General features: G+C 38.0%; 3 protein-coding genes across 4 annotated transcripts; all 3 read right to left on the bottom strand.

The window, feature by feature from the left end:
• Nucleotides 1-646: 646 nt before the first annotated feature.
• On the bottom strand, nt 647-5,778 carry LOC127370529 (protein AMBP-like). The gene is made up of 10 exons (XM_051412670.1): nt 5,605-5,778; nt 4,713-4,852; nt 3,901-3,977; nt 3,614-3,730; nt 3,183-3,284; nt 2,886-2,941; nt 2,194-2,284; nt 1,880-2,047; nt 1,252-1,425; nt 647-1,019 (listed from the first exon to the last, which is right to left on the bottom strand). The coding sequence occupies exons 1-10, from the start codon at nt 5,722-5,724 to the stop codon at nt 994-996; spliced, it is 1,071 nt and encodes a 356-aa protein (XP_051268630.1). The 5' UTR covers nt 5,725-5,778; the 3' UTR covers nt 647-993.
• A 447-nt stretch (nt 5,779-6,225) lies between these two features.
• LOC127370532 (protein AMBP-like) lies at nt 6,226-9,120 on the bottom strand. Of its 2 annotated transcripts, none has more exons than XM_051412673.1 (8): nt 8,972-9,120; nt 8,481-8,626; nt 8,266-8,342; nt 7,979-8,098; nt 7,806-7,904; nt 7,621-7,673; nt 7,437-7,513; nt 6,226-6,316 (listed from the first exon to the last, which is right to left on the bottom strand). In XM_051412673.1, the coding sequence occupies exons 1-8, from the start codon at nt 9,089-9,091 to the stop codon at nt 6,280-6,282; spliced, it is 729 nt and encodes a 242-aa protein (XP_051268633.1). In that variant the 5' UTR covers nt 9,092-9,120; the 3' UTR covers nt 6,226-6,279. The 2 variants fall into 2 exon arrangements, with proteins under 2 accessions (XP_051268633.1, XP_051268634.1); XM_051412674.1 differs by lacking the exon at nt 6,226-6,316 and adding an exon at nt 6,423-7,213.
• Nucleotides 9,121-9,168: 48 nt separating this feature from the next.
• On the bottom strand, nt 9,169-13,713 carry ptgdsa (prostaglandin D2 synthase a). Its single transcript, XM_051412675.1, has 7 exons — nt 13,493-13,713; nt 11,636-11,775; nt 11,402-11,478; nt 10,389-10,499; nt 10,175-10,276; nt 10,015-10,046; nt 9,169-9,893 (listed from the first exon to the last, which is right to left on the bottom strand). The coding sequence occupies exons 1-7, from the start codon at nt 13,586-13,588 to the stop codon at nt 9,885-9,887; spliced, it is 567 nt and encodes a 188-aa protein (XP_051268635.1). The 5' UTR covers nt 13,589-13,713; the 3' UTR covers nt 9,169-9,884.
• Between the last annotated feature and the right edge of the window lie 338 nt (nt 13,714-14,051).

Raw genomic sequence — 14,051 nt, 5'->3', positions numbered from 1 at the left:
AATATGTAAATAATATAAATATATCAGTGTGTGGGTTATTTATTCTACTGATATAGGTTAAAGTGTTGCTGTTGTTCAAATGTATTGCTACGTGCTGTAAGCTGGAGTGCATTTTATAATACGGGTGCTGCTGCAAGAGGGTATTATGACCTTGTTAATCATTGCTGTGTAAGACAGGAAGCTATTGAGGTGTCTATTATCCCTGATATATTGGTGGTCTCGATGTGGTCTTGATGTATTTATATTGCTTGCTTTGTTTGTTTTTTTGTTTGGAAGAATATCACACTTGAATGTGATTGAGATTCAGTGAAAAGCTGAAATAAGGCATTGCAGAATTTGCAATTTTGTTAACCAAACTGGAAATGTGCATGTTTAACCTAATAAAAACAATTACAAATGCATTTATTGTGGAATATTTTGAATATGAGATTGTATGTGGGTTCGGGGCTGTGATACAGCAGCTAACAGTACTGTGGAGGGTCCTACTGTTAACGTAACTCTGTTCAAGAGATCAGCAGTTAATTAATTGCATATGATGTTACATATATATATTTCTTTGTGCAGTGATGATAATAAATGTGTCCTGAATGGAAGAGAGATTCTGATTGGGATGTTGATCAAAGTAACAGACAGTGGAAACAATACATTTGTGGCATTTTGTGCATTTTATTTGTATGGCATAAGAGAAGTTATTTCAGGGCACTTTTCATACGGAGCAGGTCAAGACCATACCCTTGACTCTAAGTACAGTTGAACGTGTCATCCACAGGAAATTATATTTCCATTGCAATAAACTTCAGTTTTTCTTCATTTGAACAGATATCTCTCTCCCCCCTTTTTTTTTAGCAGGTACCTACTCTGTTATTACAGGTACAGAAGCAGACAATATGAAGAGGAATTACTTTTATCAATCCTCAGTGGGGGAAATTCCATTTTTTCCCTCCTGGGTCCAAAATACACACACAGATAAGTTCAGATGTGCAGCAATATTTCTCAGTTTGCCTTCAGGAGCTCTGCATCTGTAAAATAGCAGAATAACATTCAATCTTTTGATCATATGTAAATGGATATTTGGTGCATTTGCATGAAGACATACAAGCTGTACATGCAGTTTCATCAAGCTTTCCTTCTGGTGTCTAGCACATATACACGGGCGGTGTATTGACAGTTATTCCAGAACTTTCGGGGGCCTTAAAATGTGTCTCTGTTATGCATTTCTGTATTTCTTTATATCTTATTATATCATCTCACCATCTTTCACCACCCCGCAGTACTCCTCACACTCAGCCTTGGTGTAGAACTTGTTAGCGTTGGTTTGGCAGTAGCCCCCTTTGTAGAGCACACACAGACCGGCAGTGGAGTCAAAGGCCCAGATGGGTGGCTGGCCTGTGCAGGGTTGGGCCGCCATGGGCAGACGGCAAACAGCTGGGGAGAGACAACCCAGAAGTGTTGATATTTTCATGCGTTTCCAATGTTTTTCCTTTTTTTATTTTTCCCAGCTCACATCTGAGCATCGTAACAGGCAATATTACTTCAATTTGGCCAACAGATGGGAAACCCAATCCCTTGTATTGTATTTGTAGGTGGGAGACCAGTGAGGAATCATGTTCTTGTCCCTGCATCAGCAGCTTCTACTGGTTGGTAAAAAGAAGTGGCTGCAACTACATGCGTTTTTGGTGTCTCCATCCTTCCCAACACAACCCCAACAGCAGTTTGTTGAAGTGGAGAAATTCCAAATTTGGAAGAAAAAAAAGATTGAGATAGAAACAAAATATTGCACTGATACAGAATACATTGGCAGGTCAAAAATAATGATGCTGCATGTATTGTACAATCATTCCCATAAGAAGATATTGTGTTTTCATATTTTACTCCTCACCCTCAGTGCGACATCTCTGCAGACACTCTCTTTCATTTTCAAAGTTGTTCTGGTTGCCCATACACCCTCCATACTTGAAGACTTCACAGCTCATTGAAGAGGAGTTGTAGAAGTATCGCTGGTGAAGCCCAAAACAAGGTCCGGTATCTGGTGCTGCTTTACAGGACTCTACAATGGGAGAGGGAGGGAGAGAGATGTCACAAGGAAGGATAGATACCCATTTGCTGCAGATCTCTTATCTTCCACTCATCATACAGTAATATCAAAGCGTATCAGGGTTAGCTGTTATTTAGCTGAGTGAGCAGATCACTAACCCGTTCCATTGAAAAAAGGTGCATCATCACCACCACCAGAACCCTCCTCTTCTGCAACAGCCAAAGAAGGCACCACATTTCTCTTCTTTCGCTGTATGACAGCCACAGATCATTAGACATACAAAGCCACCTGAGCCCCAAATATTCCCCTTAAATCTGCCCTTAATCTGCTTCAAAATCCTTTGAGACAGCAACACATATCAAATTACATTTTTGTATAGATGTCTTGTAAAGCAACAGCATTAAATATATAGCCCACATTACTGTAATGCATCAATAATTTTACACTCTGAACAATGGACATTTTTTAAAATTTACCAGTATTTTTATTTATTACACGTACAATGTATAGATTCTGGCACCAATACATTGTATAGTTCTAATGAGGGAAATCCATTATTTACATTGTGCTAAAACATGATACTTCTTCCATCACATTTACATTGTTTCATTATTTTACTCTCCTACTGAGAGCACAGTAGTAGTCTGTACTACATCTACTACTAACATTGTAATAATAATACTCCACCTACTGCTGAAAATGATTTATTTCTATGGTAGTTCTTTGAATTAAAACAGTGGATTTAAATCACTCAATAAGAACTGAAGTAAAACAAGAACTAAAATATTGAATTTGTTATACTGTGTTTTATTGAAAGACAATTTAGATGGATTAAATGTATCGTAAGTACCTGAGGCTCAGGTTGAGCTGAAGGCTCTGCCACCTGCTCTCCAGGAACACAGTCACCTGCAAAGAAATTAAATAAAAACATGTCATTTAGACAACCATCCACTTTATATCCAGACAGTGTACTCTTCTAATGTCGTCCACTGTCTTATTGTATTTTGATTGTGTTTATGTTTGAAGACTTTCCTCTTGTAGGACAATAAAGATCTGAACAGTTTCATTCTTCATGTATCTTCATTCAAATATTGTCTGAATGTTTTATATTCACAGGTGTGTGATTATTTGTCTGTCTGTATTGTACCTTTGTCCTGCTTAATGACAATATTGGTATCAGTCATTCCCTGCTGTCTGGCCAGTGTTTTGAAGTCAGCCAGCACCGTGGCCCTCACAGTCTTAGTTCGACCTGAGGAGGACAGAATCAATAAGATGAAGCAGATGTAAACATTGTGTCAAAAGTTCAAGGTACAAGGACGTGTTCAGATTCACCTCATGATCACTTTAGTTTGATTCAAACGATTGTCATAATAATTTATTCAAGTTCAATAAGAACACTTTAATTAAATAAAGTAAATCTAATTCTTGAGATGATAAGAACAAAAAATATACATGGTTTGGTTTACTTTTTTAGTTTCTTAATCAGAATCAAATCTGAAACAGTACTTAAAAAGAAAAAAATAACAATAACCTAATTAGATAATGACATGTTCCAGTGCTTCTTGAGTGTCCACTCACTGTAAAGTTTCACTGAGGTGCTCTTAGTCCCTGAAGATTTCTGCTTGCTCATTATCATTATAGCATACTCATTGTAGTTTGTGTGAACCACATAGGAATCCACGTCTGCCCCCCACTCTGTTGAAAGGACAGGAAAACAATATAATACCTGTAAAAACATCCCGGACAACATGGACTGAAAAGAGAGATGTATCACTGACTATACAGAGGGAGAGGGAGAAGGAGAGAGAGAGAGAGAGAGAGAGAGAGAGAGAGAGAGAGAGAGAGAGAGAGAGAGAGGGACGTACTCGCAATGTGATAAGAGAATCGCCCTGGTGTGCTGGTCATCTCATAGTCCACAGACATCTCCTTACATGTTCCATGTCTGCACAAACACAAACAATAACTTCATAGTGAAACAAAGAATGCAAAACAAATACAAAAAATACTCAGTTACAAGTAAAAGTCCTGCATTCAAGTTTTTTACTTAAGTAACAGAACTTATGTATTAGAATCTATATATACTTATTATCAGGGCTCTCAATTAAATATGGATGCCTCTGTATGACCAACACGAACAAACGAGACTTTCAGTGAGAAGACTGGCCGTTTCTATGTAGTTATTCTTAGTTACCTTAATCTTTAATAATTCATCATTATCAATTAGCTGATTATATTTTGTATTAATAATCTGAACCTACAAAGTAACTAAAGCTGGCAAAGAAGTAGTGGAGAAAAAAGTACAATATTACCCCCTGAAATGTAGTGGAGTGGAAGTATAAAGTCTTCACAAATACAAAAATTAGTACTTGAGTAACAATTTGAACCACTGGATTTTACACTTTGAACTGGACTGTTAATTAAATATTTATGTTTGTTTTACCTTATGTCTCATTGGATGAAAATGTTTAGAGAGAGTCAGTGTTTAAAGAAGGTTAAAGATGATAAAAATGAAATTTTCAGTTGTCAAAATTGCATATATTTTCACTTTTTGACAAGTATTTTCCAATTTTTGATAAAATTAAGAGAAAGAGGTTTTCAAAAAGCATGTATTTTGATTAATTTGTTGCATTAGTGTGTAAGTGTGTGTATAAGTATGGTGCTTGTACATCTTACATACCTGAGTGCAGTTCGAGTTGCCTTGAGTTTGCCCTGGGTGCTGCTCTGCAGAACCAGTTTACCAATGGCTGCATCTTTCCTGTGACTTTGCATATGGGGACACGTACTTGCCACGGCAACATCATACCAGGTTCCCAAAAACTGTTACCATAAGATATATATATCTTACACACAATGCACATAAAATCTATAATTGATCGGTACTGTTGGTTCAGTATATAGACCAAAGACATAAAAATACTGTTTATCCCACTTTATAAAGATAATAACAATGTTACAGAATGTAAACACTGAACAAAGACTTGATGAGAACAGTAATGCATATGGCCCAGTACAACAAATAACATATCAGTCAAAAATTATGATTTTGAAATATTCTTATACTTTATTTGTTTTTAAGGTTTTTATCACACTTAACACTTGAGAGAAGTACTAATAAAGGACACTCAGTCAGTCCTCTTCAGCTTACTATAGATATGAAGTCTTTTGAAGAGCTCACTAGAATAGATCTTACAATAAAAATGACGATGTAATACTTACCAGTAATGCACTTAAATTAGATTTTTCCTGCATGTAACTGAATGTCTCTGAAGTCCACTGTGTCTGTTTTCTTTATCCTAAACTGCTTTAGCGTTTTCAATATTTAATGCATAAAGAATACATTATTTTCTATTCAGGATATGTATGTTATGGTTGAGGTCATTAACATGATTTATTTATCTAATAAGTAAAAGTAATAATCTAATCACAGAAAGAAACAGTTGAACAGAGAACAGAAGGAGTACAGAAGTGCATTCCTGCATTATATATACCTATATCTATATTATATTATGTCATACATACATATACAAGAGGAAAAATAATATGCAAGACTGCAGAACTCTGTCACTCACCCGGGCCTGATCAAAGTTCTCCTGCGTGGGAAAGAGAGGTTCTTGGAGTACAGGGACCCCCTGGAGGGTCCAGCTCCACCCCAGGACTAGCAGGGAAACAAGAATCACTGCTTTCTGCATCCTGTCAGCCTGCCTGTCCACTCGTCTCTAAAGTCTGAGACACTGAATCCCAGGAAGGGGCCACCTCTTTGCCTAACCATTTCTCAACCCCCTCCTCCAACTCTTCAGAGGGGAACAGGGCATTGACCTATGTTTTGTGTGCAGTGCATGCACTCACCCCCACAACCAAGTAAAAAACAAACACGTAAAGGAGCAAAGTTCTGCTTCTCTGTCTCTCGCTTTGTGTTCTGACTTTGCCTGGCAGCTGACCACTCAAACATTGGACATTTGTTTTGGCATCAATAAATCAGTACATGCCATGATCTGAGAGACTAAGGAGTAGCAACTACTTGTTTTATTCTGTATTGTGTATTACACATTAAGTTTTTTGGAGTTCACAGCAACTAAATACCCCCGATTTCACAATGCTGATGTTTTCTGTTGGATATAAGTTATATATTTCTACGACCTATATATATAGTTGTAACCTCTAGAGGCACAGAACTTGCAGAAAGCCAAGTGTTTAAATGACACTGTACATTTATTAAGACTTCCACTGCTTTTTCTTCTTAGGCCCTAGTTACTGCTTTTATCCCCGGAGCATCTGTCCATTCTGCAATAGAAAGACCCTCCATGATTAATTAAAACATAGGAAATAAATGACAACATATTATTTAGAGTAAGAATATTAACTTCAAACAAGAGATCTAGATAATAAATATTGTTTCATGCTATTTCTTTTATTATAAAGGGGAGATTAATTGCTACCTCAAAAGCAATAAAGCACCAATTATGAAACAGATTCTTTAATAGTTTTCTGGTGGGAATAGAGTTTTATAATTTTATAATTTTTGCACTTCAATCTTACTTTGTTTCATTTATTGTCTTTAGTTTATTTTATGTTTGAAAAATGAGATTCAGACAAACATTTCTCAACAGTTTTTTAAAACTTTGCAGCATACAGTATGAGCTTCAGTATGTACTCCCAAAGGTCAAATGCACTCAGATAAACACTGAATCAAAGCACTTAAATTGCAAATTATTTTGACATACCAAGCCTTTCAAATAACTAAAAGAAACACAGTAGTGGCTAATAATATTCATACAGTAGGCAATGTATACATAGGAAATCAGTGCTAATGATTATTTACTGGGGAACATGTTTTTCACACTCAATGCATTAATGGTTCTGTTTATGTGATGGTTCTACTCTTCAGTTATTCCACATGAACTCTCACCTTGTAACAGTAAACAAACATCGATTAATATGCCAAAAATCAGACAGAAATACAATGTGTGGTATTTGTTTTTGTGTGCACACAGTTGGATGCTTTAGAGCTTGTGTAATGATCTGAAATAAAAGGCCTTGGGGTTGGAAATGCCAACGATGGGGTCCAGATGGATTGAGGAGGTGCTGGCCAAGAGATGCATCGTCACCTATTTGCGTCCAGTTCGGGCATGCCATTCTACATTTCTCTCCCTTCATTTCCTGCCATCTGTCTACTGTACACTGTCCAATAAAGTCAAAAAATTTAATAAAATGTCAATAACATTGGGGACAAAAAATACCCTCGATAGCTCACAAATTAATGTCCCCACAGGCTACCATATGCAATCTGTGGGAGCCTGAGTCAGTGTATAATGAGTGGAAAATAAATAAATGCATACTAAACACTGATCAGTATTTATGTACTATGACCTTTAAACAATAAGTCAGTCACTTGTCCTCTCACCTGGTCAACAGCTCCTCCTCTTGTGCAGGAACCACAGGTGGCAGCACATTTCTTTTCACCCTCTCGGGAACAAAAATCTGAACAGACACACAATGTACCCTCAACAGGTGACTAACCAGTCTTTATATACATGTCTTTCGTATGCAAATGTTATTTAAGCACATTCACAGTGTGAAGGATGTACCTGAGGCTGAGCAGTGATAGGCGTTGTCACCTGTTCACCTGGAACACATTCACCTGGGAAGACAATAAGATGGAGAGGGTGTTTCTGTTTTTTGTTAGTCACACCTGTGCTTTGCCTATATGTGTGTGTGTGTGTGTGTGTGTGTGTGTGTGTGTGTGTGTGTGTGTGTGTGAGAGAGAGTGTACCTTTATTATGATTCATGATGATGGTGTCATCACTCATTCCATGTTGTCTGACAAGGGTTTTGAAGCTGTCCAGTCCAGCCGTCTCATTCATAGTTCGACCTGAGGAAGACGGAACTACCATTACACAGACTGATGCATATATCAAATGAAAAACAACACATTTCACAACTCACTATAAAGCTTTACTATGGTGGTTTTATTCCCTGATGGCATCTCTGTGCTCAGCAGAAGCATCATTGCGTACTCATCATAGTTGGTGTGAACCACAAAGGAATCAACATCTGCTCCAAACCCTGCGGAGAGGAAAGTGTACATACATTGCATGACAGATTTGTAAACACATAGATATACAAAGCCTGTTGCTTTTTGGTTGAATAAATCATGTTGTGGCATGAAAGGGATAGAATGTACAGTTACATGAAAAAAAGGATGGGAAGTGGAAGAAGCTGGAGAAACATACTTGCAACATGGTAGAAGAATCGTCCTGGAGTGTTGGTCAAACTATAATCTGTAGATGTCTGCTTACATATGCCATTCCTATGTGCAGGTACACACACACACACACACACACACACACACACACACACACACACACACACACACACACACACAAAGAGGGCAGGTTACACTGAATACTTTAACCTGTGTGTCTACTAAAATATATCTAAGTCTAACCTGAAACTAGTGGCCGTCATTGTGAAGTTGGCCTCAGAGGCAACATGTTGCAGCTCCAGTGCAACAATGACTGGGTTCCCCCTCTTGCGCTGCATGTAGTGAGGACAAGTAGCAACCACTGCTACCTCATACCACTTCCCCATGAACTGCAAGGGACAGAACTGTAGAGTAAAGCATTTGCATATGGCTTGATGTGCTGATCTCAGAACCTGTAATAAAACACTTGCATGTTTTACTTTTATAGATGGTTATTTCCATCCCCAGTTGGATTATTTGAGTGGTTATTAAAAGGGGTCTCAGAGGGAAGCTACTGTAATATATTATGAAAAGAAGAATTATTTTGATTATGGTTCTGGAATAATTTGAAAAAATCTGTAAATATCACAACAGACATTTTACTGACTGTAATATCTGCCTTAAATAAATAAATAAAATCATAAAAAGTCAAACAAAGTCATAAAATAATAAAACCTGTATTTACAACCACTCACCTGGCTCTGATTAAAGTTCTCCTGTGCAAGTATAAGGGGTTCGGGGTGCACAGGGGCCACTTGCGGGGTCCAGGCCGACCACAGGACCAGCAGAGACACCACACTCCCTGCACTCAGCATCCTGTCAGCCCCCTTGAGTCAAACTGGTTTTGTAAATTTCCTCCCACAACACTACAAAAACCACAAAACCCATTGAGCAAAGTTCTGATTGTCTCTTTATTTGTCTTTGAGTTTCTTAGCGTGTGGGTGTTTGTCCATATGACAGTGTGTATAATCAGCAATCAGCCCTGGACTTCAGAATCTGAAGCTAAACAAACAACCAATCAATACAAGTGAGAATTTAACAGCTGTCTTTCTGTCTGCCACAGTGTCTTTCATGAAACTAACACAAGGGGTACCAAAGGGAACATTCTCTTAATTCTACATGTTGTGGCTTTAATCTAGGTTCTCACAGTATCATATGTGCATTACAGGCTGTATGATATTGGGTAACATAGCTGTCTTTTTATTAGTTAGCAATAGATAGCACATCAGAGAGCAATGAGGTCACAGCAGAAACACATTGATGTGTGGTGATGTATAGCATCTGCCCCCTGGTGTTCATATGTGAACTACACTACTTGCAGTGTGCAACAGACAAACTATAGATTATACACACGCTCAAACATGGAGATTAATATTGATTATTTAAGTCAACACGGCGAAACAATCCAATTTATATTTAGGAGGTTAATGTTGTTTATTTAACTATGACAGCACAGGATGAAAACCACCACATAAAAGAGGAGGAAGAGTACATTTCATCAGTAATATTAGCTAATTATATTATCTTTGTAGCCAGAATGATGATGAAGGTTTTTTGTAGTTCTTAAATGCAAAATCAGAATACGCTGGCACCCTCATCTCAGGTACATCAGGGAACCTACAAAGAATAACAGAAAATAATTTACTGTAAGTAAATAAGTTACTACTAAAGATTTATTGGGCAGAAGTCACTCACACACCGGAATGTAAACGTAACACCCCTGGTGTAAGAGACTCACCTGACGTCCAGATCCTGATGGTGGGCAATTTTCTGTCGGCCAGAAAACATGTAGACAAAAATTAGAATAATGTCCCATTGTCCTTGTGTGCAAGTGTTTATATATATATATATATATATATTGCATGAGTGTAAATAAATATGTGTGCCAACTACTTTACCTGCAGGAGGTGGAGTCAGAATAGAATCTCTGGAGAAACCCTGGGACAAGGCAAAGGCTTTAAACTTGTTAATTATATTAATTCTGAGGCTTAGAGAGCGACCTGCAAACAGAGACACATATAGACAGACTGATCAGTGATGAACAATATTCACATTGGAGCTCACATGTTTAGACGTTATATAAAAATGTATAAGTGAATGTGTGTGTCTCACCATAAAGCGCTGCCTGTGTGTACTCTCTGTTAAACACCTTGTGTTTGAGAACCAAAGCGTAATCAGTGTAATTTGTTTCGACCACTGTGATGTCCTTCACCATGTTATGGCCTGATAGAAAACATAAAAACACAGAAGTGAGGGACAAAAACTTTCAGTATTATATAGCAACATAACTGCAGATATATATGATAATGAATCGTAACACTCTCTGTAGAACAACTAATAAAATCTGCAAAAGTACAAGAGCTTACAATTGGGATGACTTGACTTTTTTGATTTAACGTAAAATTGTTACACAGAAATTGGAAGAGATTTCAAACAAAGAGGGTCTATATGAGATAGATAAAACTGGGTGTAGTATGCCGGAGGAGGCCATATTCAAAGTATGTTGTTTTTGAATAAAAATATGTCAAACAATGTCAACAACATTATGTAATACAGTATATGCAAAATGACAACAGGAAAAAAAAGGAAGTATAAAACATGAAAGAATAAAAAGTATGAATGCACATAGTAAATAAATCAAGACGTGTGTGTATTTGCAATATACTACAATTTCCAGCACAAATACAGTACTTATAAATTGTATCAATAGCTATCAATAACAACAAAATATAAAACTGTAACAATTATAATAAATATTATCTGTATATATAACACATTTCTTATTATAAGAAAAAATATTTTTTTTATGTAGATAAGTCCAAACAAACATTAATAAATACATTATTAAATGCATACAAATAACACCAAGGGCATAACATAAACAAAACAAAAACATTTTAGGAACATACTTGCTTGTTTTTTTGTGTACAAGACAAGACTTTTATTTCTATATCATGCATACATTGTTGGGGCGCTCATGAATGGAGCCTCGCTGTAGTTCAGGCAGGCACAGAAGTCATTTTATGGTCCCATGTTCCACAAAACCTCCAATCACGTGTATCCACAACCTCTCTCTCACACACTCTGTGGTCGACACAAACATTCAGAAGTGAGCAAAGACTTACGTGTGCTGAAGTATGTGAACTGTCCAGGGACGTTGGTCTTCTCATACTGGTATACTTTACTCTGACAACTGAAAGGTCTGAAGCACAAAGAGGAAACATAGTGTGTCTGTATCTTCTGTATCTTTTCTAAACTTCCCTCCATACATCCCTCAGTTGTTTCTAACAGTTTCCCCACCTTCTGTGAATAGAACAAACTGTTTTGGGGGCCACCCATTTATGCAAACATGTACTCACGTGGCGTCCCACATTGTGAGGTTAGCATTGCCGTTTGGCAGTGCAGTGATGATGCCCATGGAGGCCTTCACTTTGTCTCTATAAGGGACAAAACTCAGAGAGTCATAGGCCAGGCCCACCCGGTACCACTTTCCTGCAAACTAAACACACACACACACACACACACATAGACAGGAACACAGGAAATTAAGCTGACATACTAATAATCTTGAGTTTCTCAGTGTTTATTTGACTACTGACCATCATTTATGCACAGGTTATGCCTGTGCTTTCCATGCTCTGACAAGTTGAAATGTTTGATGCTGTGAAAAACCTCAGTGGTTTGTTAAATTTAAAGGACAAGGCTGACTATATCATGTTGTCAGCACATCCCAGGAAAACAGCAAAACCAATAATGTGCAGGTCAGTTTCTCAATACTTTCTGACTTCCTTACCGTGTTTGGCTCTATGCCCAATGATTCCCAGTGAAGACAAAAATCCTAAAACAGCTGGACACACTAGTTTTTAGCTTAGTTACTCAAAACTTACTCAAGTTGGGGACTATTTTCAGCTGTGGATTTGGTGCACTAGTGAGTATTTAAGGAAGCAGGAAGGTGTATGACTCCAAATAAAACACTGTGCCCATTTTTATAGTAATGGAGTAACATAGCTCATGAATTTGTATTGGTCTTTGTACAAAAATGGAGGTCTATGACATAAAAAATAAGGCTTTGCAGCCAACACTTACACAGTAGGATCAATTCATTGGTGTTAAACAAATCACCACACTAAGCCACCATTTATCACCATGGATAGGCATTTATGGAACATGTGCCATTTTGTGGCTGTTTTTTATGCATACATGTATTTTTAGTGTCTACATTTTTAGCATAAAGGGCCTCAGTGGGAAAACAAGTGAGCTGTATTTGTACCATGTTGCAAACACTGCTGCTAGCCACAGCATTTCCTCATATGTGCACATAGATACTTTAAAACGGGTTGGAGGGAGTTTGAATGTTGAATCTTGATGGAACATCCTTACGTGTCCACACACTGCTTTATGTAATGATAAACCATTTTTACCTTCTGCTCCATTTTCTTTACACTGTTTTAGGGTTCATAGATATAGAATAGACATTGGGGGAAAACATTTTTTATTTTACATTAACCCACAACAGTTGGGTGAGTAACTGACCTTTTGATAAATTTGGAAGAATCCCATCTTTAAAATGCTTCTGGGATAAATACAGTTGGCTATCAAATCAGCCACAGGAAGCAAATGGAGGCCTTCCTTTTTAAAGACATTTCTCACGAACATGGGAAATGTCAAACTGACCTCTCTCAACCTCTGGTGTGTGAGGAAACCAGGAAAATAAGGATTCGCAAATGTATTAATCATAACAATTTGTTCTAAGGCCAGACTTAACCCCTTAATTGTTTGTTTTGGGTCATCAACTGAGCTCAAACTTTGACTACACGCACACACACACACACACACACACACACACACACACACACACACACACACACACACACACACACACACACACACACACACACACACACACACAAACAGGATCTTACCCATAGTCACACACCCATGTACTTATATATGGACATGTCCTCACTCTGCTTTAAAAAACACACCCTCACTCTTATGTAGACATTCACATACACCCACATACACCCACACACACACACACACACACACACACACACACACACACACACACACACACACACACACACACACACACACACAGAACACAACGTTCCTTCACCAATGGAGTCACTCGATAGATAATGAGCAGAACCACCTTAACTTAAATCAAACTGATTCAAATACATTGAGGTCAAAAAATTGTGTGTATATCTTACCTTCTGCAGATTGAAATCTCTCTGGGGCTTCACGTCTGCTTGCACCATCACGGCACACAACATCACCATGACAACAGCGTTCACAGTGGTCCTCATGGCTGCGTGGAGAAAAGGAAGCGGCCAGGTGGATGGACTGACAGGTTGAGAAAGGGTATCTGATCTGAGCCTAAAGTGAACTGTAGGCAGTCAACAGATACAGGTACAGAGTGGCAAAGCCTGTGATAATGTTTGTTTTTCTCCTGATCCACCCACCTGGTTGTCAGCCAATCATCGCCAGGGATCAGAGAACAGTGGCCAAGTGTTGAAGACGTGTGGTTCCAAAACAACCTTGACTTAGACTTCACTTCCCATGGGTACAGGAATATATCATGCTTGTGGTCACCTAGCATCAGCTGGATCTCATGTGCTGCCCTCACAAGCATATGACACACTGGTTTCACAAGACTTTGTCCCACATTGAAAGATACTGTACATCAAGAAGAGTAAACTTAGAGCGATCAGTAAGTTCTGCATCTAAGAGACAACTATGTAGTGTTTGAGGAAGTCTTCAAATCATTTA

Source organism: Dicentrarchus labrax, unplaced genomic scaffold (genome assembly GCF_905237075.1).
Source record: "Dicentrarchus labrax unplaced genomic scaffold, dlabrax2021, whole genome shotgun sequence".
NCBI lineage: Eukaryota > Metazoa > Chordata > Actinopteri > Moronidae > Dicentrarchus > Dicentrarchus labrax.
The sequence above is the reverse complement of the archived record's forward strand: the minus strand, read 5'-3'. Positions and strand labels throughout refer to the sequence as shown.

What these genes read in the sequence shown, in the direction of transcription:
- LOC127370532 (XM_051412673.1), bottom strand. Translation starts at nt 9,091, where the DNA reads ATGCTGAGTGCAGGGAGTGTGGTGTCTCTGCTGGTCCTGTGGTCGGCC. An exon ending in ATTCTTCTACCATGTTGCAA is followed by an intron (nt 8,099 to 8,265) that starts GTATGTTTCTCC and finishes TCCTCTCCGCAG; the next exon opens with GGTTTGGAGCAGATGTTGAT. An exon ending in CACCATAGTAAAGCTTTATA is followed by an intron (nt 7,905 to 7,978) that starts GTGAGTTGTGAA and finishes CGTCTTCCTCAG; the next exon opens with GTCGAACTATGAATGAGACG.
- LOC127370529 (XM_051412670.1), bottom strand. Translation starts at nt 5,724, where the DNA reads ATGCAGAAAGCAGTGATTCTTGTTTCCCTGCTAGTCCTGGGGTGGAGC. An exon ending in GCAACTCGAACTGCACTCAG is followed by an intron (nt 3,978 to 4,712) that starts GTATGTAAGATG and finishes GTGTTTGTGCAG; the next exon opens with ACATGGAACATGTAAGGAGA. An exon ending in CAGCTCAACCTGAGCCTCAG is followed by an intron (nt 2,285 to 2,885) that starts GTACTTACGATA and finishes GCTGTCATACAG; the next exon opens with CGAAAGAAGAGAAATGTGGT.
- ptgdsa (XM_051412675.1), bottom strand. Translation starts at nt 13,588, where the DNA reads ATGAGGACCACTGTGAACGCTGTTGTCATGGTGATGTTGTGTGCCGTG. An exon ending in CACACAGGCAGCGCTTTATG is followed by an intron (nt 10,277 to 10,388) that starts GTGAGACACACA and finishes CTCTGTTTGCAG; the next exon opens with GTCGCTCTCTAAGCCTCAGA. An exon ending in TCTGACTCCACCTCCTGCAG is followed by an intron (nt 10,047 to 10,174) that starts GTAAAGTAGTTG and finishes TCTGGCCGACAG; the next exon opens with AAAATTGCCCACCATCAGGA.